The sequence below is a fragment of the Ursus arctos genome, unplaced genomic scaffold (assembly GCF_023065955.2).
Source record: "Ursus arctos isolate Adak ecotype North America unplaced genomic scaffold, UrsArc2.0 scaffold_34, whole genome shotgun sequence".
Lineage (NCBI taxonomy): Eukaryota > Metazoa > Chordata > Mammalia > Carnivora > Ursidae > Ursus > Ursus arctos.
The window spans coordinates 11,706,064-11,733,580 of record NW_026623030.1 but is presented as its reverse complement, the minus strand read 5'-3'; the positions used below and the strand labels follow the sequence as shown (position 1 = coordinate 11,733,580).

Below are 27,517 nucleotides of genomic sequence, written 5' to 3'. Positions count from 1 at the left end.
CCGGAGTTCTCCGCGGCCACCAGGGGGGGCGCGCGGCCCGGCCTGGGCGCCCGACTCGCCGAGGACCACCCCCTCCCGGCGCCCCGCCCCGTCCGGCCCCGGCCCCGCCCCTCCCGGCGCCCCTCCCGGCGCCCCGCCCCGTCCGGCCGCGGCCTCGCTCCCTCCGCTGCCCCCCGCGCGGGGACCCCCGGCTCCCCTGTCTCGTCTGTTCGCCGGGTCCGGCCATGGGCCCCGCTACTCGCCCCGCGCTGAGGTCGCCCCCACCGCCTCCTCCACCGCCGCCGTCGCCACTGCTGCTGCTGCTACCCTTGTTGCCGCTCTGGCTGGGCCTGGCGGGACCCGGAGCCGCGGCGGACGGCAGCGAGCCTGAGGCCGGGGCGGGGCGGGGCGGGGCCCGCGCCGTACGGGTGGACGTGAGGCTGCCTCGGCAGGACGCTCTGGTCCTGGAAGGCGTCAGGATCGGCCCCGAGGCCGACCCGGCACCCGCGCTGGGCGGCCGCCTGCTGCTGGTGAGCGCAGCCGAGCCATCTGGCCCCGGCCAGCCCCGCCCGCCCCGCCGTAGACCCCGCACCCAGACCCCGCATCCGGCCTTCATCCTGGACCAAGTCCTAGCAGCCCAGTGTCCCCTCCCCAGGCTGCCCAGGCCTCAAACTCCGGCTTCCAAAACCTGAGATCCAGATGCCTTCCTCTTCAAACTCGCTCCCAAACCCTGGCCTTGCATCCCCTGTGTGTCCAACCCCCCTTCCTCCCCCTCTGCCCATGGTCCCTTGCCCTACAGATGGACATCGTGGATGCTGAACAAGAGGTGCCCGTAGAAGGCTGGATTGCAGTGGCATACGTGGGCAAGGAGCAGGCGGCCCAGTTCCACCAGGAGAGTCAGGGCAGTGGCCCGCAGGCCTATCCCAAGGCCCTGGTCCAGCAGGTGCAGGGGGTGTATGTGGGGAAGGGGGCTGGAGGAAGGGGTTTCAAGGCATCTGCCAGAGCTAGACTGCCAGGTGGGACCCCTAAGGAGCTTCCAGAGAAGCCTTGGGCCTGGCTGAGGTGAGGGACCCCAGTTTGGAGAATTGAGTCAGTATGGGGTGGGAGTGGGAAGGTGGGAGGAGGCCAGAGAGTGTCAGGAAGCGCCCCCAGGCTCTGAGAGTATGAGATGGGGAGTTCCTGCTGAGAGTTGGTGGGCAGGCCTGTCCTGCTAGGACCAGGGAAGGCACATCATTGTTTGGGTCCCACAGAACATCTGGGGGAGCGGCAGGAGAAATAAGAGTTTCTGCCCTTGATCTCAGGGAGTGCACAGCCAGTCTGTCAAGAGGAAACACTCACCGCAGAGCCAGGAGCTAAGAACTGTGGTCGTGGGTAGTGAGACAGTGTGCGGGAGGGGGGGCCAGCTAGCCTCTGCCTCTGTCCCCCTGCAGATGCGGAGGGCACTCTTCCTGGGAGCCTCTGCTCTGCTCCTCCTCATCTTGAACCACAACGTGGTCCGAGAGGTAAACGGGTTCAGGCAGTGGGGGTGTGCAGGCCAGGGAGGAGGGGACCAAGGCCAGCTGACCTTCTTGTCCGTCCATCTACAGCTAGACATATCACAGCTTCTGCTCAGGCCAGTGATTGTCCTCCATTATTCTTCCAATGTCACCAAGCTGTTGGAGGCACTGCTGCAGTGAGTTGGGATTTGGGCTCCAAAGGACTGGGCCTGGGAGCCTGGGTGCTTGAGGGGTCCCTGAATCTGCCATGGTCTCAGGGGTCTTGGGACCAGGGCTTTTCCTGTTAACCTTAACACTGTAGTCTCCTGGTCTGAAAAATGGGTGAGGGGACTGGAGCAAAGAGGCAGCTCTAGGGGCAGAGGGAATTGGCTCCAGCAAGGAGGAAGCTGGATTCCTGATTGACAGGTCCTTTCGGAGACTTGCAGGCCTCCCTGGCCTGGCTGATGTGAGAACTAGAAAAACCAAGAACCAGAAAAGGCCTGGGGGCCAAAGCAGAGGGCTGTGGGATGATACTTGGGAGTATCTTTTTCTACAAGGCTGGGGTGGGTGGGTCTGGGCCTCTCCTCCCAAGAGCCCTTCTCTCCGGCCCCTCTGTGGCTTTCCCTCCCAGGAGGACTCAGGCCACAGCTGAGATCACCAGCGGAGAGTCGCTGTCAGCCAACATCGAGTGGAAGCTGACCCTGTGGACCACGTGTGGCCTCTCCAAGGATGCCTACGGAGGATGGCAGGACTTGGTGTGCCTGGGAGGCAGTCGGGCCCAGGAGCAGGTGCGTGCCTGGGGAGAGGAGGCTCGGGTGGTGCTGCACACGTGCCCAGATCCTATGGCCTCTCCTTGCCTTGGTGGCCAGGACCGTTTCTGCTGCCTTCTGGTGGGTGCTCAGTGCCTGATGGGGTCATGCATAATCAGTGTCAGTTACTACTGTCATGTTATTCTCCCGCTCAGAAGCCCTCCTTGGTTCCCCATTGGCTGCAGATTAAAGTTCAGACTCCTTAGCCTAGCTTTCACAGCTCTCCTGTTTACTCACCTATCTTTTTTTTTTTTTTTTTTTCTAGTCTCTTCCTTATACCCTGTTACCCTATGCCATTTACTGGCCTTCACACACACCCTGGTCTCCTGCCACTAGGCCTTGTCTATGCTTGGCTGCAGACATGGACACTCTTTTTCTCTGTCTCCATATGTACCCATCTGCTTGCCTTCTTTGGAAATCTTCCCTCACAACCTCAGGTCACTGTTCCTCTCTCCCTCTTCTAAATCGCAGCAATGCTTTGTCAGGCCCTTCATAGCGTTCTTAGGACAGCTCAAAGTGTCTAAGTGTTAGGGAATGTGACTTTGTCTCCCGAAGGCTGGGGCTGTGTCTTACTAGTCTCTGGATTTCTCAATGCTGGGCATCGAGAAGGTTCAGAAATATTCTGTCCACAAGCATCTCGCAAGTCCCTACTCTGTCAGGGTGGGCATGTCCTGGTTTCCTGGTGGGCAGCGTCCAGCAGGTGTCAGTGGGATTGGCAGGCAGCTTCAAGAGTCAGGCAGGCTTGCAGCCTTAGCTGAGCGATCTCAGGTTGAGCATTTAACCTCTTTGGTCTCCTGTTCCTCATTTGTGAACAAGGACAGCACACCGCCACGGGATTGTCAGGGGGTCGTGTCAGGAGGTCAGCTCGCGGTGGGCACAGAGCAGGTGGGCAGCTCCTGCTACTCTGAATGTGTTTATTGTTATAAGTGCTTGAATAAATTAGCTGTCACCAGATCACTTTTGAGGTCCTAGGACACTTAGGGCTCGATGGGAAGGGCTGTGGAGGGTCCAAAAAACCTGTGAGACCTGGGAACTGTCCCAAAGGGGCTCAACGACAAGCGGGGAAGAACTCTCACACGAAAAGGCCTCAGCAGTTCCGCCCAGACATCGTGTGCTCATTCCTATTTGAGTGGCAGGAACTGAACCACAGTTGTGTGAAGGCAGCAGGCACTGGGACTGGGAGAATGAAAGGGCTTTCCGGAAGAAATGGGAGCCCCATCAGGCCTCCCCCTGGAGGGCAGCCCACACAGACGTCTGGGTGGGGCAGGCATTTGGTGGGGGCTGTCAGATGAGAAAGGAAGTGCCTGCAGAAAGGCTGGAGCTAGGAGAAGAGCGGGCTGGGCAAGGGGCCCGAGAGTGAGAACGTATGCAGTCTGCAGGTCCGTCTGGCTGGTACGGGGGGCAAAGCTGAGCAGCCGTGCTGTCGGTCAGGGTGGGCCCGTACAAGTGCTGGGTAGCCGTGATAGCCAAGGTGTCTTAAGGGTGGTTGGGGCCAGCTCTCAGCCCCAACCCTAGGGCCCAGTCACCATCCTTCGAGCGTGGGAATCCAGAGCTACAGCACCCATGCGTCAGAAAGGTCAGGTGGACCACTCCCTCGCTGCTCTGATGGACAGACCCTGCCGTCCCTCCTCACCTGGAGGTCCCTAAGATCGTGCTGAGCCTGCAGCAGAGCTCCAAGCTAGCCATGCCCTTGGCCCACCCAGGGCTCACAGGCTGCTCCAGAGCATGGAGCTCCAGGGTCTGCCCTGGAGAGCTTACCTGGCAGTGGCCACTCAGTGAGTCCTGCCACGTGTCAGCCTGGCTCAGCAGGGCCCAGGGCACACAGGCCGGGCAGTTCCAGCCCTGGGCTCCTGGGGCCCCATTTGGGGAGGAGAAAGGCCATGGCTGTCACTCTGCTGGGGTGAGCGCCAAGCTGGTGGTGGGCGTGGGCCCTCCGGGACCCAGGGGACGCATCTGAGCTCAGCCTGGGGGCTTGGGGAGAGCTTCCTGGAGCAGGTGTCACCACCGCACCACTCCCCGGGGAAGATGGGGGCCACAGAGACCAGAGGAGAGAGGGTGAGGAACAGGAAGCGGGGGCTGACGGACATCTCTTGAGAATGGCCTCTCGGGTGCCTCCACTCTGAGCAAGAGCGGTGTCTTGTGACACCAGCAGCACCCAGCCTTGTCCAGAAAGGTGCTCTCTTTTGACAGCACATCACTTCTCGGCCCCTCTCCCCCAACACGATGATAGTTGAACTTCATTGTTGGCTGGGGAAGAACATGATGGCAGAAAGCTACTAGGAATGCGGAAAGCTTTTAAATGAATGCATTTATTAGTCACGACACATCCAGAGACCGTGTGAACCGATGTGCCCGTGTGGGTGAGCCGGCAGGGTTTTGCTTACTCTGCCACATCATTTCCTGAGCCAGCTGTTTTGTAGTCAAAGCCCAGCTGCCACACTGCTATGGGGGGGGGGAGTTAAGTCAAGGTCAGTGCGTGTCCCCCATCCCCACCCCAGGAACTCTGAGGCTCTGAGGGGCCTCTCAAAGGCCGAGGCAGGTCAGATGTGGTTCCTTCCCACCAGTGAGAGTCTGAAGACTGCCAAGGGCAGCGACAAGGAAACACACAGTAAAGAGTGTGAGGAGAGCTGGGCTGGGCAGGGGGAGGCAAGTGGGGAGCATCTGCCTAGCCCTAGTGGTCAGGGAGAGCTCTGGAGCAAGGGGCATCAAAGGCATTAGCCGAGGGAAGGGGTGAGGAAGAACTGGGAAGACGAGAAAGAGCAAGGAGCCTGGGACCCTGAAAGGACAGAGGGGGTGGGCAATCTAGGGCCTTGACAGATGGCTGCTAGAGGAGTTTGGGGTCTCTCCTGAGGGTGGGGCCGTTGCAGGGAAGAGTGTCAAGCAGGGGTCCTGTGTGATCAGGTTTGCAGGTGAGATCCTTGTCGCTGTGGGAAATGGGCCGGTGAGGCTGGAGCAGGGCCCCCAAAGAGCAGAGGAGTGGGATGGAGGGGAGGGGTGCATGAGCCACCTAAGAGCGAAGCCACAGGGGACGATGTGAATGCTCGGCCCAGATGCAAATGGATAGGTGATGGTGCCCAGATAAGTAGACCAGGAGATGTGTGGGGTAGGGATGGGGGTGGGAAGGTGATAGGGTCCTGGGCTGGGGCATCTGTGGGGCTGCCAGAGAGGAGCTTCCAAGAATGCAGAAAACGCTGTTGCCCGGGAGAGGGGCTGGGGACGGATGTGGGTCCCCTCAGCGGCTAGACACCGAGGAGCTGTATAGACAGTGGGGCACAGTGGGGCAGACCCTTGGGGCACAGATGGGAGGCACGGAGGCTTCAGAAGAGGAAGCCAGGAGCCTTCAGGGACACGCTGCCGATGGACCTTACCTGCCTGGTCCTTGGAGTGGCTTCGCTGGGGGAAGAGCGTAGACCGGCCCCTGCATCCCTGACACCCTGCTCCCCTCCCCAGAAGCCCCTGCAGCAGCTGTGGAACGCCATCCTGCTGGTGGCCATGCTCCTGTGCACAGGCCTCGTGGTGCAGGCCCAGCGGCAGGCGTCAAGGCAGAGCCAGCGGGAGCCTGGAGGCCAGGTGAGAGCCAGCCCCTGGGAGCCCCGGTGTCCCGAGCCCTCCAGCCTGCCTAACTGTGCCTGCCCTCCGCCACCAGGTGGATCTGCTCCAGCACCGGGTGCTGCGGAGACTGGCATCCCTCAAGACCCGGCGCTGCCGTCTGGGCAGGGCAGCACAGGGCCCCCCCGAACCCGGTGCCGAGACCTGCGCCGTGTGTCTGGACTACTTCTGCAACAAGCAGGTTAGTGACCTGTGATGTCTCTCTCTCTACTCCCGAGAGACCCCAGAACCGTTTCGACCAGGCCCTTATCCTCCCAGCTCCTACTGTAACTAGGAAAGCAGAATGGGGTGTGTGTGTGTTGGCGAGGGGGTGATAGGCTGTAGGGGTTTCAGTTCTCCTGTGCAGGTGGGGGCCAGGCATCCCCACTTGGAGGCCTGACTCTGTGGCCTGAGCCTTCCCCCACACCCTGCAGTGGCTCCGGGTGCTGCCCTGTAAGCATGAGTTTCATCGAGACTGCGTGGACCCCTGGCTGATGCTCCAGCAGACTTGCCCGCTATGCAAATTCAACGTCCTGGGTAAGCACCAGCGGTGGGGGCCCTTGGCTGGCTATACGTGCTCCCCACCTGACACCTCCCTCCCTGTTTTTTCCTCCTCTCCTGCAGGGAACCGCTACTCAGATGATTAGCTCCCCCCACTGGGTCTCTGCATGTGGGCGAAGGACCATCCCACCTGCACCCTGGCCCTAGGCCTGGGCTCCTGGAACAGAACAACGGGATGGACAGGAAGCCCTGCTGGTGGGAGGAAGGCTAGGGGCCTGCTGAGGGGCAAGGCACCCCATCCTATTCATACTGGGATGGAGGGACCACACTCCCCAGTCCAAAGACACAGGGTCTGGACCTGCCAGTCAAGAAAGAGAAGCTACCTTGGGGCCCTTCTCTACCATCCTGGGGTGTCTGTGTCTGCCCTCCTCGTAGGCAGCTCCCAGGACCCTGGGCAGGGGCCTGGGGAAGGAGGGTGTGAGCCAGTGCAGCTGTTCCCAGGGCTCTGGCAGCTCTGACCTGCCTGCCAGGGCATCCCTGGGGACTGACGCTGCAGTGGCTGGCTGGGTTTTGTGCTTATTTATTGGGGGTTGGGTTGTGAGAGGAGCTCTCTGGCCTTGGGGACATCCCGGCCTGACTGGCTTTCAGGACACATCTCAGTCAAGGCTGTGACGTTCAACCTAGAGGCCCCTCCACTGATATTGCCCTCAGCCCTTGGACACTAGGAGCTGGGAGCGCTACTGCCTCTCCAGCTGGGCTCCCTTCCCAGGCCTGGTTGGGACTAGAGGCCCCCGAAGCCATCGGGTCCTGTGCTGCTCGGCCAGTCTACAGGATGCTGACCAGGATACTTGAAGCTGCAGGATAAACGTGGTGCATCTTTTAGGGGCAGCGGGGTTTTTTAGATTTGGGGTCGGGGAGGTTTAATATTGAAGTAAACGTGGATATATTTTAACATAAGAGATCAGATTTGTGTGGATGTCTTAAAACAGAGAAGTCACCTTACGCTCTGCTGCCTGTGGGAGGTGGATTCTAAGACGGGCCCCAAGATCCCCCCCCCTTAGTCCTCATGAACACGCCCTGTTGTAAACCCGCAACTGGGAGTCTAATGGATTTTACTCCCGTGCTTAGGTTATATTCTAAGGTACAGGTGACCTTAAGATAGGGAAAGTATCCAAGAGGGCCTGACCTAACCACGAGAGCTCATTAGAAGCAGAGTTTTCTCTGGTCTGGTAGAAGAGGAAGTCAGAAAGTTGAAGCAGGAAGGGCATTCAGGACATGAGAAATTCTCTGTTGCTGACTTGAAGATGGAGGGGGCCACGTGGCAAGGAAGGCAGACAGCTTCTAGGCGCTAAGAGTGGCCCCTGCTGACAGCAGCCTGCAAGGAGCTGGACCTCAGTCCTACGGCTGCAAGAAGCAGAATTCTGCCAGCAATTAGAAGGAGCCTGGGAGTGGGTTCTTTCCCAGAGCTGTCAGAAAGGAATGTAACCTGGCAGATACTTTGACGTGAGTCTGCTAAGATCCTGAACGGAGAACCCAGCCACGGGGCCTGAACTTCTGACCTCCAGAACTGTGAGCACAGGGGAGCTGAGCTGTGATGGGTCCTCCCCCTGGACTTGGGCCCACGGCTCTTGCTTCAGGGACCCCACCCCAAGGGCTGGCTCTCACCTGTGAGGGGCAGGGCCAGGTCCAGGGCATCCCAGTCTCTCTCAGGAATGCCAGGCTCCACGGAACCCGGAGTTGGGCAGATAGTGGCCATGCCAGTTCAGCTACACACATGGCCCCTCTTGACCCTTCTCTGTAAATTGAGGCACTCTACCTGCTGGCCTCCTCACCAGGAGAAAATGTCATAGGAAGCTGGGAGTGCCCACCCTGAGAAGTCCTCAGCAAGGCCTTGGTGACTCAGGGCAGGCTGGAGGCTTCATGGAGAAAACTGGACTGTGGGCCTGGCGTGGCTGGATGGCATCAGTGCCAGGGCCCCAAGAGACAGGCCTGGGAAAGCCAGGGCTTGCTGGGTGTCCCATTGTCTGGTTAGGTGAGGCCTTGCCCTGCCTTCTAGGGATCTAACCTCCTGGATTTAGAGAAACCCTTTGTGACTCACATTTCCTGAAGGTGAATAGCTCCTTAGTAAAAGGATGACTGACTTTCTTGGGTCTTTAATGTCCCCATCCCAGGTTCAGAGCTGGGGCAGAAGGGCCCAGGCCCAGGCTGGGGCTGAGAAGGCTTCCCTGCCCTCTGCCTGCCTCTGTGAGCCCAGAGCCAGGACCCCCTTTCTCTGACTTCCTCACTGATCCTACCTTGGCAACTGCTCTCCTTCTCTGACATACCCCCTACCCTGACCCTGCTCTCCATTGGTGTGGGTGACCGAGTCCATGTCACCCTTTTGCCCTTGCTTTGGGGGTCAAAAGACTGCCTTTCACCTGGCCCAGGTGCTAAAGCTTCTTTCTGTCCCTGGTGTGCTTTCTTCCCCCACTGCCCTGTCAGGACGGAGGCAGGTAGCACTCATTTACTGAGGGCCCACAGTGTGCTAGGCCTCTGCTGGCAGATGACCTGCATGGCTGGGGACTCGGTGGTCCCTGCCCAGAATGGGGAAGGAAGGACTCTGCCTCTGGCTCACCCAGTGCTTTGAGGCCAAGGGTGCTGTGGGCAGATGGCCGGGGCTTTATTACATTGAATGGGTTGCTAACCACCTGCCCTCCAGCCCCACCACACGTCAGGCTACATGGGCCGCTCCTGGGGCTGGTATGCAGGGCTGGCCTGGCCCTGGCCTGGTGACAGTCTCCTCCTCAGCCTGGCCAAGGCCCGGATGGGGTTCTGAGCACAGTTGGTTGAGTGGGTCATGTCCTCCAGGGAGGACCTGCCCGGCTGACTGCAGGACTGCTGAGGTGGGGATGCCCGGAGCTGGCATGGTAGGGTCCTGCCCGCGCTGGCTGTCCTGCTGCTAGGCAGGTGCCGCCTGCCCCGGGGCCTGAGGGAGGATCAAATGGCAAGATCCCCTGTGAGTGAGGGGGACCGGCCCACCCGTCTGCCCCACCTCTATCAAAGCCGTACTCACCCTGGGGATGTGTTCTGGGCCTGGGCCAGGGGCACTGCTCCCTGGATTCCCTTGCTGGGAGGGGCCCAGAGCTGGTCCTGCGGGATCAGCTGCAAAGAAAGCCAAATTCAGAAAGGCCCAGGAAACCTCTCTGCACTGTTTAGCGAGGGTGTCATCGCCATGGAGGGAGAGGGAGGGCCCAGACCCGTACCCACAGCCCCTTCCTCTCAGGGGCAGGGTTTGGGGAGTCTTCCAGGGCCACCCCAGCTGCAGGAAGTGTGGGAAGTTTTGCTTTCCAACAAGGTTCCCGGTTGCCCTTAAAATAAAGGCAACAAGAGCTGGAGGGGGGGAATCCGGAGCTGGCAGGCACTGTACCGTGCTCATGCCTGCTTGAAACGTGGAAACCACATGTGATGAGGCAGGCTTTCAGTAGGTCCCCGGGAGAGGGGGGTCTGAAGACTTGCTGGGTCAGGGGCCTCCTCCAAGTCCCCAGGGGCTGGCCCTCTCAGGCTGGGAAGCCAGGCTGCCCACCTTGAGGCTCCCCTGTTGGGCTGCCTCCCGGATTTTGGACAGCATAGATCGGAGCCGCCCATTCTCCTCCTGCAGGACCCGGATGCGGATGTCGTTGGCCTGTACCTGCCTCTCCATGTCGTCTGTAACATTGCCGGAGCCTGCAGGGACATAGTCTCTGTTACCTCGCCCTGCCAGGGCTGCCTCTGGTGCCCAGTGCGACGGGACCTCTGAGGGCACACACACTAGCTGGGGTATGCCTTGGGTTGGTGGCCTGGCTAGCACAGGGGAGCCGAGCAGGGTCAGTGCACTAGGCCCCCCCACCTCATCTTCCATCCCCTGAGGCATTGTCCCTGTTTCCAACCCCCTACCTGCTGGGAGGTGACCAGAGCATTGTAGAATTTGAGAGCTGAGTGGGACCTCAAGCTCACTGAAGACTTTATAACTAGACAAGAGAGTGAATCTCTTCCAAAGCCGCCTGTTTTCAGAAGGCCAGAGAGACAGCAAGCTGTCTCAAGTCACGCACCAGCTCTTGCATAGGAGTCACAGGAATTCAGCAAGCACGTTCTTTTCTACCACTGGGGGGATGGATGCTTTCTTTCTGACTCTGAACCTGAGCAAGTTGCTGCCTGCTGTGGTTCTCGGCCTTGTGCTTTGTGAAAGGGCTGTTACCCATCTTATGGGGTGGATCAAAGGATAACAGAAGGGCCTGGCACACAGTGCTCAGGACTGATGACTTATCATAACCAGCTAAATTGCAGTGGATCTTCCCAACAGTTCCGCAAGTGGATTCACCCCCCCTCCCTGGGGGTGAGGGCTGGAGGGCCTGGAATGGGAACCTAGGTTGCCTGGCATCCACTCCTTGCTGAGATGGGTACCTGGAATTCCTGGGCCATGGGGTGCATGACACTGGACAACTGGGGCAGTGCCCTTGGAGCTGGCCCCGTGGTGTGGTCTGGGGAGACACCAGGACGTTGAGCAAGGACTGGCATGTGCCATGGTAAAGAGCACAGGCTACAGAGGCAGTTAGACCTGCACATGGACTCAGCTGTGCGACAGTGGGCAGTCCCCTCGCCTCTGGGCTTCTGTGTCTCCATCTACAGAGTGGCTAACACATGAAGCACCTGTGTGTCCCGGGGACTCAGTAGGAACCGTGCTGCAGGCTGGGGAGCTACAGACTTCAGTGTCTTGCCCAGGTGAGCCCTCATCTGCCTGTCCGGGCCCCAACATGCCCTGGCCAGCACCTCCGGGCCCCTACTTGGGATCTGGGCCTCGATGGGTCTGTGCAGGTCCGGGAAGGCCACCAGCAGCCGCTCCCGCTCCCTTAGCTCCACGAGCTCGCGTTCCAGCTCCGATATGGTCAGCTGCAGATCCGTCGTGGCCTGCTCCAGGCCTTGCTTCTCCCGTTGCAGGCTCTGCAGCAGCTCCTGGGACAGGGCGAGGCTCAAGCCTTGCCCAAGGAGTGGCTCTCGGCTCCCCTGGGGACACGCTCCTCCCATTTGGGCACAGGGCAGGCCTGCAGGCCTCTGGAGAAAGGGCAGAGCCATCCGCACCCTTCCCTGCCCGCTCCTACCTGCTGGGCCAGGAGCTGGCTCTGCCCCTGCTTCCTCTCGCTCTGAACACTCTGCAGCTGCTCTTCCACCTCGGCCCGTTGGGCCTCGGCCTCGTCCAGGCTGCCCCGCAGCTCCTCATGCTCCTGGTCCAGCCTGTCCAGCTGCTGCAGCAGGGCTCGCTGTTTGGACTGCAGGGACTGAGCCAGGGCGGGCGGGCAGGGAAGCCGTGAGGCCCATGGGGCAAGGCCCAGCCATGGGACAAAGGAGGCTACGGTATCTTTGATCCTCCGTCTGTGCCCCTCTGTGTACAGAGGAGGCTGTGCACATGTGTGCAGCAGAAGGGGCAGAGGGGAGATAGTGCACACCCCACTGGACCCCCCAACCCAGTCAGGGCCAGGCCCCCCAATTTGCAGACCCCTGCCCCTTCGGAAAGCAATTGACCAACTATCAGTCTCTTCCCCTCTTCTTTCCAATCACAGTCGCCACTGTGAGAGGAATTCTGGCCAATACATTTTCTTCTCCTTAGGTCCCCCACGTCCCATCAGCTCACGTCACTTGGGACCCACAGTTCCTGACACCCACTGAGTGCAAAGCAGGAAGAACCAGTGCTGGCCTGCTCCAAGTCCTGACTACCTCTGGCGGGCTGCGCAGCTTTGGGCAATCTCCTTAATCTCCCCGAGCCTCAGTCTCCTCATCCATAAAACGGGATGACGAGAGTATCTACTGCCCTACTGTGGTGGTGAGGAGTAAGAACAAGAGGGCTACAGGGGCCGAGGCCCAGCACCTTGTTCACAGCACACAGCGCTTCCTGGTGACCGTGACTGTTCGCAGGACAAGGAGAAAAGCACCCGCTTGGGATCGAAAGGCTTTCCCATCGTGGGCCATGTCTGATGCTGGAGACTTCTACCTGGGGTCTTGGTTTCCCTGCCGAGCCTCTGAGAGTAAGTCCAGTCAGAACAGTTCTCAGGCCTATCCACTGCTCCCTCAGCCCTACCTTTGAGGTTTCCTGCAAGGCCCCAACGCCTGGGGCACCCTTTGCCCTCCCTGTCCTTCCTCTGACTGATGAACTAATCACCAGCCCTTGGCATCCAGTTCAAAGGCCACTTCCTCCCAGAAGCCATCCTGGATTCTCACAAACTGATGTGACTGTCCTTCTGTGGATCCCTGCAGTATGTTCCCTGCACCTCTCAGCCATCTGGCAGCAGGGCTGTGGTGGCCCAGCTGTTTGTCCTCACTGGGCAGGGAGCTCCTCCAGAACAAGGCCTTCTTTGGCTGCCTCTGTCCCTGGATCACGGTTTCCCCAGGGCCCGGGGCTCAGACTCTTGGTAAAGATCAAACAAAAACCTGGGTGTGTGTTGGGGAGCACGTACCCTACCCAGATAAACCCCCACCCCCAACCAGTGGAGCTCTCTCTTCCTGCAGCCTACACCGCAGACACCCCCAGGTGCTGGGGGCCTCACCTCCTGGTGGCGGACCATGCTGTCAACGCGGGCCTTCTCCTTGTCCAGCTCTGTGCTGGCCCAGCGGATCTGCTGGCTGGCCCCGTCCAGCTGCCCTGTCAGCAGCTGCACCTGCTCCTCCAGCTGCCGCACCTGCCTCTCGGCCTCCGCCCCGCGCTCGGCCTCCTCTTGAAGCTGCCGGGCCTTTGTCTCTGCAGGATTGAGTGGGCACGGGAGGGGGGAGAGCAGCGGAAGCCTGGGTGCAAGTCCCTGCACTGCCTCTGACCCAGGATGGGACCTGAGGAGGGGCGGGAGGGGTCACAGCCTGTCTCCGGGCCTCAGTGTCCTCGGCCACAAAACGCGGCTCTCAACCCTGCCCGAAGTGGGTTGTGAAAACAGAAGGTGCTCTCCGCGTGGGAGGTGGCACCCCAACTCCGGTCATCCCCCAGCAGTGTGGCCAGTCAGGCCCATGCTCATGGTCCCCAGAAGCCCAGGGGACAGAGACAGAGGGTGCTCATCCAGCTGCACCACCGAGCACAGGACACGGGGGACAGGGCCACACCATGGGGCTCCTCACCCACGGCCTGCATGGACTCCTGTTTCTGCTTCAGCTCCCCCTCTAGGGTGGCCACCTTCGTCTTCAGGTCATGTGTTTCTGCGGCGGTCGAGAGAGAGACAGGCCCTTCAGAGGCTCCCTTGGGCCTGGCGGGAAGGCGCCCGGCGCACCCTGCAGCGCCATGGCAGGTGGCAGCGGGTGCGGTGCGGTGCGGAGGGGCTGCCTGGGCCTGCAGACGTGCTGGGGAGGTGCCAGAAGGCCTGGGCTCCCCTCCTCCTGCTTCCTATTGGCCGGCTGCCAGGTCTCTACACCGCTCTGGGCCTCCGTGTCCTCCGCAGAGGTGACAGGCTCAGGAAAAGACAGTGACCTGCCCAAATCCCTCAGGCCTCCCAACATCAGCAGGCACTGGCCCGCTTCTAGTGCCATAGCTGTCTCTGCCCGTGGCTTTCACGGAAGCCAGGGGGGGCTGCTCTGGGGGCTGCCAGCGCCGAGGGAGCAGCTCCCCCCCGGGGGTCCCCTTCAGGGACACACAGGAGTGAGGGGATCAACTCCCCGGCTGCCTTGCCCTCTGAGGGGACAACTCTGAGGCGCGTGTTCTACGCCACCAGCCCCAGTGCTCCCCAGTGGGATTAAGCTCCCATTTGGCGGTGGGGTAACCAGCTTGCTGAGCTGCCTTCCCTCGGTGTCTCTGACCCCACTCCCTAGCCTGGGTTTCTTCACCCCAACGATGTGCACCTGCAGCCCTGTTACGGGGTCTGCTTCCGGGAGAGCCCCCGCTAAGGCGGCCGCGGAGCCCCAGGGACTGAGGACCCGGCCCCTGCGGCACAGACCTGTGCGCAGCTGCTGCTTGTGGCGCTCGCACTCTGCCAGCTGCCGCGCGGCCTCGTCCGCCTGTCGCCGCTGCTCGCCCTGCTCCTGCTGCAGTGCCTGCTCCAGCTGGCCCACCTGCTGCTTCAGTCCTTCCTTCTGCCCCTCCGCCTCCTCCAGCTGGGCCCTAAGTGGCCCAATAAGCTGAGTGAGGGCCCCCACGTGCTTACTGAGGCGTGTCAGGTCTTTGCTCTGCTCTGCTGCCCAGTGGCCCATGGTGGCGGCCGGCAGCGGCCTGAGGCCCATGCTGTCCTGCACCAGCTGCTGGAACTGGCCTAAGGACGAGGGCAAGTTCTGGCTCTGACACAGGCTGACGAGCACCTTGCCCACCTCCCGCAGGCTGCCCTGGACGCTGGTGCACGCGTCGCAGGGCACCAGGGCCGTCTCCACCGTCTGGGAGTGAACGCTCCTACTGTTCTTGGCAGTCCTGGCTGGACACTGCAGGGAGACTCTGACGGGGAGGCTGTCCAGCTCTTGGCAGGTCTGGGGCAAGCCTGGCGTCGGGGAGGGGGGCTTCAGGAACTTGGCAGTCACAAATTCAGGGCTCCTGGCTGGCTCGCCCTTGGCTGTGGGCTTGGAGGTGAGGTTCTCCCCTTGGTTTACCCTTTTCTGTGGTCAGGAAAAGAAAGGGAAAGCAGATGAGGGAGACGGGCCTGGGAGGTGATCAGTTTTCTGGGGATATTCTGTGCAGCCTCTCCTGATGCTCAGACCCTTAGATGTTATCTGATTTCGAGGTGAATGAGAGAGAGAACCTTCTTTCTTTGCTGCCTCAACTTACCAAGCCCAAGCCAACTCTCTGCAGCTCCCTGCTCCCCCCCCCACCCAGGCTCCGTGCAGTTCCGTGCATGGTACGAGGAGTGTAACAGTGAAGCTACGGCTGATGGTTACGGGGTTCTTGCCCAGTAGACTTGCTTGCTCTCATGTCACCATAGCTGCTCTCGGTTTTCCTTTCCTCCCTGTTATGGTGATGGTGGTCCTTCTCACGGGGATTTGTGAAGATTACAGGAGAAGCCGTAACAAATGGGGCAAACGTTAGCAGTATTGCCCAACACCACCCTGAGCCGTAGAGACTGATATTGTTCCCGCCGTGCAGATGACCAAACTGAGGGGCAGGGTAGGCTCAGCATAAACAGCAGAGCCAGGTGGCCCAGACATGACCCCCCGAGGCCTGCATGGCTAACTGCGCACTGTGGGGGCCGTGACTGGGAGGCTGCAGAGTTGACACAGTCTCCTTCAGGCAGTGTGAAGCCAGCGAAGGTGTGCACACGTGGTGTGCCAGGAAGCTGGGACTGGGGCAGGGTGGACAGGTGTGGGGGTGACTAACCCACCTGGGGGGCTGCCTGCTGGTAGATCACACCCAGCCTCAGCAGGCTGTTCCAGAAGCGCCGCACCGTGAGCCCCACAGACATGCAGGGCCCCACAGCCCGGGTAGGGGGCATTGTCTGCTCCGAACCAAGGTTCTCCAGGTAGCTCGTGCAGCTCTGAAGCAGCAGCAGGAGCCTGTGGGCAGAGGCGGCAGGGTCAGCTTGGGTAGAGCCTGGCGCCAAGGGGTCTGCACACCACACAACTAGTAGCCGCTGGCTCTGGGGACCTGGAGGGCCTTTGCATATGCTCTGCTGGACCAGCTTCAAACCCAATCCAAGAGCCACCTCCTCCAGGAAGCCCTCCCTGAGGGCTGAACTTGGGGGCCTCTTCTGGGCCTCCTGGCTGGCAGCACTTCTGCCTGGCTGTTCCCCACCGCACTGGGACGCTCTCTGGCCGACTGGGACTCGCTTCAGTTGTATCGCGTGTGCTCAGAAAGCGCTGGGTGGGTGGCTGCATTACATTACATGGCTCAGAGTCTTCACCTTAGAGGACAACGCTGAGACCCTGCAAGCGGAAGGGACCACCCACAGCCTCAGGGTGAGCATGCGGGGCAGGGCGCCCTGCAGCTTCCTGATTCCAGTCAGGGTCTTCTCCAGCAGGGCGAGCTGCTTCTGTGACATCGGAGACTTGAGGACAGCTAGGTGTCTATCTTAACTTCAGTGTTCAACATTAGAGTTGGCTACTTTTAAGGAAGAGAGGCATGAGAAGGACAAGTTTGTATTTGCGTGGGAACCAAGCTATTTGAAAGGAAGAGGTATTGTATTAACAAAACATACTGGGCAGGTGAGTGACCTCGTCTTGTTCCGGGTGCAGAGGGGTCATCCTAAATCCACTGGGGTCTTGGGCAGAAAAGGCCTGGGGGAGGAGACACCAACTGCCTCCAGGCCCTGCCCCTCTCTGAGCTGAGGTGTCTTCCTCTGTGAATGGGGACGACTATGCCTGCCACAGTTCTGGGCAGCACTGGGGCGGGGGGAGGGGGGGGAAGTGCCTGGAAAGATGACAGAGCATGGCCTTGACAGAGGGGGTGGGGAAGACATGTGAGCAACAGCTTCACAGGGGTGTGGGGAGACTGGGCCTTGATGGATGAATGGGGCTTGGCCAGACCAGGAAGGGGTGGGCAGGGCGTTCCTAGCAGATGGTAGCCAGCCGAGGAGAAGAAACGTGGGCTCAGGGCACCTGGGTGGCTCAGTCAGTCAAGTGTCTGCCTTTGGCTCAGGTCATGATCCCAGGGGTCCTGGGATCAAGCCCTGTGTTGGGCTCCCTGCTCAAGGGGAGCCTGTTTCTCCCTCTCCTTCTGTTCTTCCCCACCCCCCACTCATCTGCTCTCTCTCAAATAAATAAATAAAATCTTAAAAAAAAAAAAGGAAGTGTGTTCTGTGCTTATATGTGTTTAGCCTCTTACGGGTTCCAAATACTTTCATACTGAGGGTGCCTCCAGGCCTCTAAGTGGTTACCCTGGCTTCTTTGTCCCCAGGCAGGTCATCCCCAAACTGTCCTTGCCTTTAGTCCATGTATGGTTTTGGTTACAGGGAGCCTCAGTGGTGGTCCCCAGGAAGTGGAAGCCTGACAGCCATGTTAAGTTTAATGAGAGTGTAGAAGTGGAGGGGCTGCGGGGCAATCTTCCCAACAGGGCCAGAATCTGGAAAAACACGTCCCGTGTCTGACCTTGTGACACACACTGGGAACGGCAGAGCCCACAAGACACCAGGAAAAGGGGCCGCGGATGGAAACTCTGAGCAGCAGCTGTGGTGTCCCTGACGCACAGAAAACCTAAGGAGGCGCCCTACAGAAGCTGGAGAGGCAGCCATCAGAGCTGCAGTGCTGCGGAGACCAACGGGGGGCCCGCAACTCCCTGAGGGTGGACAGGATGGGAAAACACAGCACAGGACAGGAGCTGAGCTCGCTGTGAGGGCCTTGAGCTGGCCGGCCTCCTGAGAGGCCCTCGGCTAAAGGTGATGATTGTTACCAACGTGATCCCTGCTGGGGGGGAGGCGGGGGATCCCGAGGCTGGTCTACTGGTTTAAGGGGCTGATGCCAGCATCCCAAGATTACAGGTTCAGTCAAGGCCCTCACCTGTCGATGACCAGCTCCAGCAGAACAGCATGGGACAGCTGCGTGAACTCAGGGTCACCTGGCACATGGTCATAATGCTCTAGCAGGGCCACCATGTCCAGGTCGCAGGCCACACGGTCAGGGAACTTCCAGGAGGGGAAGCGCACAGGCCCGGCGTGAGAGAACACGTCCACGATGGCGCCCTGCAGGTCGGTAAGGTCCTTGCGCAGACTGTCCATGCAGGACTGGCTGCCCAGCAGGTGCGCCATCCTTGTGGCTCCTGGGGTGAGCAGAGAGGATCCCCGTTAGCCAGAGCCATGTGGCTGCTGCTGGAGGAAACTTCCTAAAATCCCGCTCTGCCCAGTCGGTCCTAGGCCAAAAGCCCAAACTAGACCCTGCGGAAAAGTCTTTCCCAGGCCATGGGCCCTTTGATACCTAGTAGTGGAGAGACCTCACCAGAATCCCGCTCGGGCAGCCTGCCCCACGTCCACACTGCCAATTCCATGCTCCACAAGTCCCTCCAAGGGCCTGGGTGTGCCAGACCCCCGCTAAAGGCTGGGCAGATACAGCTATGAATAAGAAGTACCCACGATCCTCCTCTTTCTGCACAAACCATTGAACAGGCAACTGAGGATAAGAGAGAGTTGTAGCTGCAGTGTGACAGGAAGTGCTAGATCCTACCAGGCCACTGTCATCTCCCACCTGGACCACCGCAGCTGTCTCTGGCAGGGCCACGGGGCTGCCCCCTCCAAATGATGCATTTCAGCTCTAGAGATCTGGCCCAAACCTGATCTGATCAAGTCACCCTGGCCAACGCCCCTCAGGACTCCTAATGGCGAAAGGCCACCTCTGGCCACAGTCCTCCCCGCAGCCCTCTCTAGTCCCCGCACCACCACCCCACACCCTGCATTCCAACCCCGGTCAGCTCCAAGCAGCGGCTCAAGTGCAGACACTCGTTTCTGAACCTGGGCCCATCTGTCCACTCAGTCTGAATCACACTTTCCCCATTCAATTCCCACTACCGGCCTAATTTTTCCCATCCTTCGGGTTTCCTGGATATCACCTCCTCCAGGAAGCCTTCCCTGAGCACCCTCCAGGCTGGGTGAGATCATCTCTCTGGGCTTCCCCCATCTGGGCCCTGATCCCTCTCTGCTGGAATGGCCTCCACGCTCCAGGACAGGTCCTCAGTCCACCTGAGCCACGGTGGTATCCCCAGTATTGCCAGCCTAAGGCCTGGCCCATGGTAGAGGCTCACTGGCAAGGGAATGACTAATTGAATAGAGAAATGAAAAGAATCCACAAAGAAAAATTTAAATACATTGACTTTGGGGGCGGAGAACAAGTATTAAGGTGTAAAAGAGGAAAACCTGAAAATTTGTATCCATACCCAACCTAATCACTCTAGTGACAGGGGACCCATTATATGTGAATGCAGAGTCCCAGTCCTGCCTTTTCCTGGCTGTGTGGCTTCAGGCAAGTCACTATACCCCTGTGAACCCTAGCTGTCTCAGTTGTAAGATGGGGACACCATCCCCAACCAGGCCAGGTGGTTGTGAGGTCATTAGGCATCAACGAGTAGAGTGCTTGGTGCAGGGCAAGACACCAGTAAAAGTGCTCAAGCAGCAGTGACCATTAGTCTAGGGATTACTATTATTAGCAGTAACAACAGCGAAGACCATCCTTGTCTGGAGCCACCGTCTGCCTTCTATATGCCCCCTTTCCCCCCTGCAGCCCAGACAGAATGCTTCTCGTCCATCTCTGGAGGCTGTGGACTTCTGAAGCCAGTGATTTGGATGAATGGTCCCTGGTCCTTGACTCAGAAGGTAGAGAAGCATGACACTGTCCTGCCCCCCCAGTGGCTCATCCCAGGCCTTGCCAGTGTCACCCTCTTTTCACTGGTCAGAGCTGGGCAGCCCCGGTCTCTCCCCACCCTGCAGCAGGGTCTCTTGTCCTTTGTGGGTTTCTCGGCGGCAGAAAGTGCTTCCTTGTACCGCAGCTCCTCCCTGCAGTGCGGGGGCTGCCTGGGCAGTATTTAGGCTGTGGTTGATCTCTCTGATCCCCAGCAAGTCCAGGCGTGATGGAGGAATCTCTCTTCCTCTGACCTACTTCCAGCCCAACCTCACTCATCTCAGAAAATGGCACCCCCACTATGTGCAATGGGGCACGTCCTTGGATTCCCTTCCTTTACCCCCTATGTAAGCACCCAGGGCCTGCCAATCCCGTGTCCAGACCACACCAAGAACCCACCACTGTGTTCATCGCTCCACTGTGTGCCACACTCCATCTCCCCAGACCACTGCCACAGTCTCCTTGAGGGGTCACCTTCGTCCCTCGGCCGAGGACCACCTTGTCCATTCTGTATATGGCCCAGCTTGGTGGGGAGTCTGCTTCTCCTTTTGTCCCTCCCCCTTCTCATGCTATCTCTCTCTCTCTCTCTCAAATAAATAAATAAAATCTTTAAAAAAAAAAAAGAAGAAGGTAACTCACCCCCTTGCTTAGAGCCCTTGAATGGCTTTCTATAGCATAAACACTGGAACACTTCCCTGGGCTCTGGCCCTGTGTGGTCTGTTCCCACCTCAGCATCTTCCCACCCAGAATGTGCCTTTTCAACTCCCCATACTTCCTCCAGATAAGACACCTCCCGCAGGTCGCCAGGCCAGGTGAGTTCACCTGTCACATATTCTCAGAGTATTCTGTTCTTTTGCCTCCCAACGTATACCACACTGGCACTAAATTATTATTTGAGTAATTATTTGCAGTCGGCAATCTGTCTCCCTACAAGCACATGGACTGTCTTTTGAGTTCACTGTGGTATGACCTGGCCACGCAGGCCGAAGGACTTGAGGGCCAGCTGCTGCCCACAGGTCCTGGGACACTCAAAGGCACCCAGGGGTGATTTCTGAAGACTGAGCTGGCCTCTCTGGCCTCCCAGAGGACTGAGCCCTGTCCTCACCTCTGCGAAGATGCCTGCCCGTGAAGCTGGATGTCTGGCTCTCAGGCTAGCCTGTGGGCTCTGGGGCTCAGGTCAGAGGCTCATCCGGGTGCCTGGTTTCCTGTCTCCAGTGCAGGGCTGGCCCCGAGTAGCTCTTTAATCCCTGAGAATGGATGAAGGCAAGAGTGAGTGAGTGGGTACTCAGGGAGGCTTCCTGGTGGGGCAGTGAGGAGGCTGTCCCAGAAGGAGAGGGGGTACCGGGCTGGAGGAATGAAGTGAGGGAAAGGTCATGTGGGGTCATCTGTTTTGAGCCTGAGCACACAGGTTGTGCTTTAACAGTGCTAGGCTCTGACCATAGGACCTACTGTGTGCTACTTCCTGAATCTGACTCTTTTATACAGATGTGGAACCTGAGGCTCTGGGAATTAGGGGATTAACCCAAGGTCACTCAGGGAGCTAGGATTCTTGAGTCCAACATCTCTGCTCTGTCTTCAGGCCATAATGCTTCTAGGGCAGCACTGTCCAAAAGAAATGCAATGCTAGCCACAAGTGGGATTTTACATTTTCTACTAGCCACAAAAAAAGTAAAAAGAAACAAGTGAATTAATTTTAATTAAATATTTTATTTAACCTAATAAACCCCACATAGTATCACTTCAACATGAAACCAATATAACACCATTAAGGAAATTATTTTACAGTCTTTTCTACGTTCAGTCTCAAAATCCAATGTCTCTTTGACACTTACAGCACATCTTAGTTTGGACTGGTCACCATTTTCAAATGGGTGGGTGGCCACCGAACTGAACAGTGCAGGTACAGAGGGTCAGATCCTGTGTGTTCAGTGGGCAAATGGTGACTGTGTACCTTTGACATGCAGGGCACCATGTCAAGAATAGGGACAGAGAAGGACACACAGAACCCCATCCCTAGGAGCCACCATCTGCCCTGAGGATCTCTACAGGGGGCAAGTCTTTGGTATGTCAGCTCTGTCAGTTCCACCCACAGGGCAATGAGCATCCACCCTGTAACACTCACAAACACACACAGGCCCACATCCCCGCACACACGTGTTGCCGCGGTGACGGACTCGCCCGAGATATTGCCACCTGTGAGATTTTATATCCCCAAGGAATGAGGCAGAAACAAACGGAAAAAAACAAACTGAAACATTCTGGGTTTCCTTCCCGGAATGGGAGGGAAGCAAGCAAGCAAGCAAGCAGTCCTGCCCTAGGAGGAGGCATATTCAGGTGGCAAAGCACCCAGGACTCGGGAGCTTGTCTGTGGAGACATGGAGAAGCACTGCCCTATTCACCCTCAAATAACAACAGCTGCCATCTGGGGCCATCTGAGATACCAACTCCTGTTAGATTCTGGTTCTGATAAGCAGCCACAGATGCCAAAGCACCAATAATATGTAAGAGGAAAACACCACCTTGAAAAATATCCAAGGTTACCTTATGTCATTTCTTCTGAACATTGGGGATTTGCTGTTATAAACATGGCTTGAGAACCACTTCGGTGTGTGGCAAGCGAAGGCGCATTTGACGTGGGCTTTCTCTGTAATTCCTGGGTCTTGAGTAGAACCCTCAGCCTGCAGCAGCCAGCCCCACACTGACTATTCCTGAGATCGTATGGATGATAGCACTCATTGGCCCAACACTGCCCTGAGCAAGGAACAGCAGCTAACTCTGTCCTCTCCTCAGTTCCCTCATGCTCGAGGAGGACTTTGGACCTGCAGAGAAGGGAAGGAGTCCTTCCTCCACACCCATTCAACATGCAAGCCCCTTCTTTCTCTGAGTCGTAGGACTCTACCCCTCTGGTAAAGATTATGCCTACCTCCTGGCCAGTGCCCCTGCTGAGATTCAAGGTCACCACCATGAAAACACTTTGGAAACTCTAAAACCGGGGTGCCTGGGGGGCCTCAGAGGGTTGAGCGTCTGCCTTCGGTTCAGGTCATGATCTCCAGGTCCCAGGATCGAGCCCCATGTCCGGCTCTGGGCTCAGCCAGGTGTCTGCTTCTCCCTCTCCCCCTGCTTGTGTTCTCTTTCTCCCTCCCTCTCTCTCTCTCTCTAATGAATAAATATATATATATTTTTAAAGAAACTCTAAAACCATCTATATATCCCAGTTGTCAGGCTCTGACTCAGGACTAATTGCCTGGATCCCTGGGGACAATGAAGGGACCAAGTGAAGACAAAGATAGAAGTAGCTGCACTAGTAGAGGAGTTAGAATGGCCTGGGTTTGGATTCCCACACCACCAACTCCGAACTTCACTGTCCTCATCTGTAAATAAATTGGTATAAGAAATTAGTGATGTAATGCATGCACACGATCTGGTCATGGTAAATGTTCAATAAATCCTAACTATCATTATCATTCTACATTAATAATAACAACAATGACATAAACCAGTTATGGAGTGTGTGTGATGGAAAAGAGAGATGGGGTAAGACACTTGGGAGAGCGTCCCTTCCTATCCCGCCTCCACTCACAGGCGAATAAACTATTAAACTATCCAGTCAAGGGCTAAAAGCCGGCCCGCAGTCCAGAGCTGGGATGGAGGGGAGAGGAGAGGGGACAAGGAGGACAGGATCTCAGGACACGAAACGGGAAGGGCGGGATTCGAGGTGAGCTCGGGGAAGCTAGGGAAGTGGTCAGCAGGAACGCACCTTTGGGAGTGAGGAATGGAACTTAAATTAGTCTTCATTCGAGACGGTCCGCCGGGCTTGAGGGCGGGGCTATAGAAGGCAGAGGGTGGAACCTAGAAAAGGCAGTCCCATAGGAAAAGGGACCAGTGGGAATTAGGCCTTGGGACTTGGGAAGGGGGTCTGGAGGAGGCAGGCATGAAGCGACAGAAGAGGTTAAGGGAGGAGGGAGACGGGACTTTGAGGAGGCAGGCTGGAAGGGAAGGGACTCTCCAAGATCACAGGCCAATGGGAGGGAGAGAGGAACCCACCTTTGGAGTAAAGGAGAGGGGGGCCAGGTCCGTGGGGTGTGTGCAGAGAAAGTCCGCCGGGTGATGTAGAACGTCTCCCCAGTCTCCTGCGTCGCAGCCTTAGCCCTTGTGGTCTGGTCGGCTCATGGAACTAACCCCCCCGCGCCTTCGGCTCTGGGGATCCCCCATAAATCCTAGCCGGGAGCCTCGACCGCTGCCATGGCAACGGCGTCTCGCGCAGACGGCTCCAGGGAGGGGGTGGGAAGTTGCATCACGAAGAAGGGGCGGTCCCGGAAGTGCGTCAGCCTCCCCTCCTCGGCGACGACTCTCTCGGCCGCCGCCATCTTGCGAGCTTGTCGTATCGTCCGTGCGGGGAGCTGCTTTGACGCAGCACCGCTCACCTTCAGCGAGGCGGACTGGCAGCCCTGAGCGTCGCAGTCATGCCGGCCGGACCCGTGCAGGCGGTGCCCCCGCCGCCGCTCGCGGCCACCGAGCCCAAACAGGTACCGCGACCCCCGCACCTCGACCGGCAGCCCGATCCTCGGCCTGGGCCCTCCCCTCCGGCGCGGGCGCTCTTCACTCGTGCAGAGGAAGAAGCGGCAGCTTACGAGGGCTTGGAGGGACTGCAAGTCCCAGGAGGCAGCGCGCTTCCCGCTCTGCGCTGCCTTCTAGTAGCAAAAGAAGCGCTCCTGGAACAGTGGTTCTCAAAGTGTGGTCCGCGGACCAGCGGCATCAGCATCACCTGGGAGTTGATTAGAAATGCCAGACTTAAATACTAATAACATTTTAACAAGATCTCAAGGTGATTGATTAAAGTTTGAGAAGCACTGATCCAGCCCCATTCGTAGGTTCTGTGGTTATTGGGCCCACCGTCGTCGTCTCCAGCCCGCCGGTTTTTGCCCAGTGATCCCTAGTTTCCCAGACTGTACGGTACATTTTTGGTAATTCTCAGCATCTGCTCGGTGCTTACTCTAAGCCAAACACCGTGCCAGGCTCCGACTTACCCAGAATGAATGAAGCACAACTAGTTCAGGGAGCTCACAGTTCTAAGTGGGGAGACAGGTGTAAGTTAATATGCTTATCAAATATTTATTTGCTTCGATTACCATAAATGATGCCAGCCAGCACTTAAATCAGCTGAGGGGAAAAGAGGTGTGTAAATAATTGCAGTATGGTGTGATAGGCCCTATGAGTATCAGGTACAAAAGAAACTAATCAACATTTCTTTGATGGAGTGAAGGGGAAATTAAAGTAGGTGAAACCCACATGAGTGATAGGTAAATTGCTTTTAGAAGGATGAATTAGTGGTTTGCCAGACAGGGGATTGGAAAAGGTTAACAGCATCCTTTATTCATTAAACAAATGTTTATTGAGCACATATTGTATGGTGACCACTGCTTTGGGTTCAAAATATAGCACAGTACGTGACAGAAGAGGTCCATACCCTTACCACAAATATTTTATATACATCTGTATCCCTGGCATTTTCCCAGTTACTTGGGGAAAAGTAAACTACGTAATACCAGATAATTGCAGGGACACCAGGGTAGGAATCAGATGGTGTCTATGGTCAAAAGTAAGTTAAAAGGTGTTATTGAAGCATAGGTTTGGGAGAGTGGGGGCAAAAGATGCATTTTGGGGCATTTGAACTTTTCCTAGTACACAGTGGAGAGAAAGGGAAGAGTTTGAATCTGGATCATGACATTTGTGTTTCAGAAATTCAGGTAGCAGGTAGTGATGAGAATTGCTGGAAGCACAGTTACTCAAAAGATGCTGACGGCCTGCCCTAGATGTTGGGGGGAGGGTGGGGACAGGCTGGATGGGCAAGCTGAAGTCACAAAATGGCTGGTGGTGCAGACTTCCCAGCTGAGGTGATGTGTTGGAATCCTGGTTCTGCCATTTGGGCCAGTTAAGCTTTCCGTTCCTCCGTTTTGTCATCTGTAAAGTGGGGGTAATGAGTATTCACATTATAGGGCTCTCATGAGGGGTATAGTGTTAATATATTTAAGGTTCTTAGAAAAGTATATGGAATCTACTACGTGCTTGATAAATGTTATCATTGAATGTGGAGGCCGAGAAAAGGAGAGGAGGGCCATGTTTCTGGCCTGGGGACTGAGTGCATGGTTGGCTATTCATGAGGAAAGTGGTTAGAGAGGAAAGTGCCCTGGAGTCAACTGATCTAGAGTTCTGTGAGGCATAAGAATGATCTGAGACATCAATTTGGGTGGGATTGTTCAGCCTAGAGGTGGTAGGGGAAGTAAAGGACATAATCGTGAGTGCATGAGGACAGTGCGGATACTGTGGAGAACAGAGTTTTTGGGAACCCTAACATAGGGCAGGAGGTGAAACAGGAGCCAGGAAGGTAACTTGGATGGAATGGTGAGCAGGAAGGAAAGACAGGAGAATGGGGCATGGGAGTTGAGTGGAGTTTTGTGAAGGAATGGTCATTGGTCACATGACCAGATGACTGCTGTAGTTGGCTGTAAGCAGTCATGCTTGACTTTGGCAAGAGCACTTGAAATGGATGGACCGAACAGGAGGTGAGGAAGTGGGAATGGCAAGACTGAGAAAACTCAGGATATTTAGCTACCAGAGGAAGAGGGGGAGAGCATAGCAGCAGGAAAGAATATGAGGGCAGGAACTGCAATTTTTTTAAGATGAGAGACTGACCTTTTACTAAGGGGAAGAAGCTGGTGAAGAAAGAATATCGGAGCTTATGGGACAGTTGATGATATGTATTCCAGTGGGGTCTCACAGAACATTTGAGCATTGAGTGACGGTTATGACTAGAATAGGTGCAGAGGGAAAGGGCATAAGGAGCTGCCAGCAAAGAGTTTTCCCGTCTTTGTTCAGCAAACAGTCATTAAATATCCCGTGCCAGGCACATCCCTGGGTACAGACATGGCCTTCTGGATTCTGGAGGATGGTTTCTTAGAGTGTGCTCAGATCCCCCTCCCCATCTGAATCATCTGGGCACTTGGTAAAAATGCAGATTCCCAGCGTCACTGAGACCGGCTAGCTGGGGGGTGCCAAGGAGGCTCCTCTTTTCACTGGTTCCCCAGGAGAGTCCCGTGCAAGCACAGTGCAATTAAGAGAACCACTTTTCTAGAGCAGAGGGTCCTAACTCGAGGAGAGTCCATGGGAGAGAGTCTATATTCTCGATAAATTTTAGAGGAGTTTGACAGTCGGATCCAGTCCCCCAGACCAGGAACTTCAAGACATTATTTTCCTTTTCTTGTTTTCACAGCCCACAGAAGAAGAAGCTTCTTCAAAGGAGGATTCTACCCCCTCCAAGCCAGTGGTGGGAATTATTTATCCTCCTCCAGAGGTCAGGAATATCGTTGACAAGACTGCCAGCTTTGTGGCCAGGTAACATAGCTGCTTCTGCGTTGTCAGCCTAGGCCCATTAGCTCATCTGACACCACAGCATGGCAGTGAGGCAGGCCATGGGCAGGATTGATGTCTCTGGCATGGCAGTGGCAAAATGTGAGTCACACCCAGCCCCAGAGTCACCAGGAACCTGTGCTTCCAAAAGAGGCCTGAGGAAGTGCCTGGGAAGGTGTTTTGTCACGGATAGTATGTGTGTCTGTGTCTGAGCTGCCGATTGGAGGAAGGTATAAAAACAGAGTTGGTCATTCTTATTATGCAAGAACTGCACTCCTCAGAGCCTCACCTGACCCATCTGCAAGATGGAATAAAATCCCACCTCAGAGTTGTTGTGAGGCAGGAGAGCGGGAATGGGACTGAGTGCAGTTCAGGTATATCATACAGGTGTCAGCTGTCTTCGTGGATGACACGGAAGTCAAGTGCGAGTTCCTCTCACCTTCCTCATCATACTTTACACACTCCCACTTCCTCAGATGGAATCCTCTTGATGGCCACTTGACTCTAGAGGTCAGCACATCCCCTAGTTTAAAGGAT

The 27,517-nt window shown here is 57.1% G+C and overlaps 3 protein-coding genes across 3 annotated transcripts in view; 2 read left to right on the top strand and 1 right to left on the bottom strand.

The window, feature by feature from the left end:
• Window positions 1-130: 130 nt before the first annotated feature.
• RNF215 (ring finger protein 215) lies at window positions 131-7,313 on the top strand. Its single transcript, XM_026484812.4, has 9 exons — window positions 131-509; window positions 779-922; window positions 1,410-1,481; window positions 1,566-1,651; window positions 2,086-2,242; window positions 5,714-5,833; window positions 5,910-6,053; window positions 6,286-6,388; window positions 6,476-7,313. The coding sequence occupies exons 1-9, from the start codon at window positions 225-227 to the stop codon at window positions 6,496-6,498; spliced, it is 1,134 nt and encodes a 377-aa protein (XP_026340597.3). The 5' UTR covers window positions 131-224; the 3' UTR covers window positions 6,499-7,313.
• On the bottom strand, window positions 4,557-23,933 carry CCDC157 (coiled-coil domain containing 157). The gene is made up of 12 exons (XM_044378991.3): window positions 23,618-23,933; window positions 20,679-20,820; window positions 17,747-18,005; window positions 15,637-15,808; window positions 14,272-14,917; window positions 13,463-13,540; window positions 12,907-13,097; window positions 11,467-11,643; window positions 11,152-11,320; window positions 9,915-10,099; window positions 9,405-9,493; window positions 4,557-9,317 (listed from the first exon to the last, which is right to left on the bottom strand). The coding sequence occupies exons 3-12, from the start codon at window positions 17,992-17,994 to the stop codon at window positions 9,068-9,070; spliced, it is 2,205 nt and encodes a 734-aa protein (XP_044234926.1). The 5' UTR covers window positions 17,995-18,005; window positions 20,679-20,820; window positions 23,618-23,933; the 3' UTR covers window positions 4,557-9,067.
• The window catches only part of SF3A1 (splicing factor 3a subunit 1), a 20,035-nt gene continuing 16,420 nt past the window's right edge, over window positions 23,903-27,517 (top strand). Inside the window, exons 1-2 of the mRNA XM_026484809.4 lie at window positions 23,903-24,099; window positions 26,844-26,965. Coding sequence (XP_026340594.1) covers window positions 24,037-24,099; window positions 26,844-26,965 — 185 coding nt within the window. The 5' untranslated portion in view covers window positions 23,903-24,036. The remainder of the gene's footprint in view (window positions 24,100-26,843; window positions 26,966-27,517) is intronic.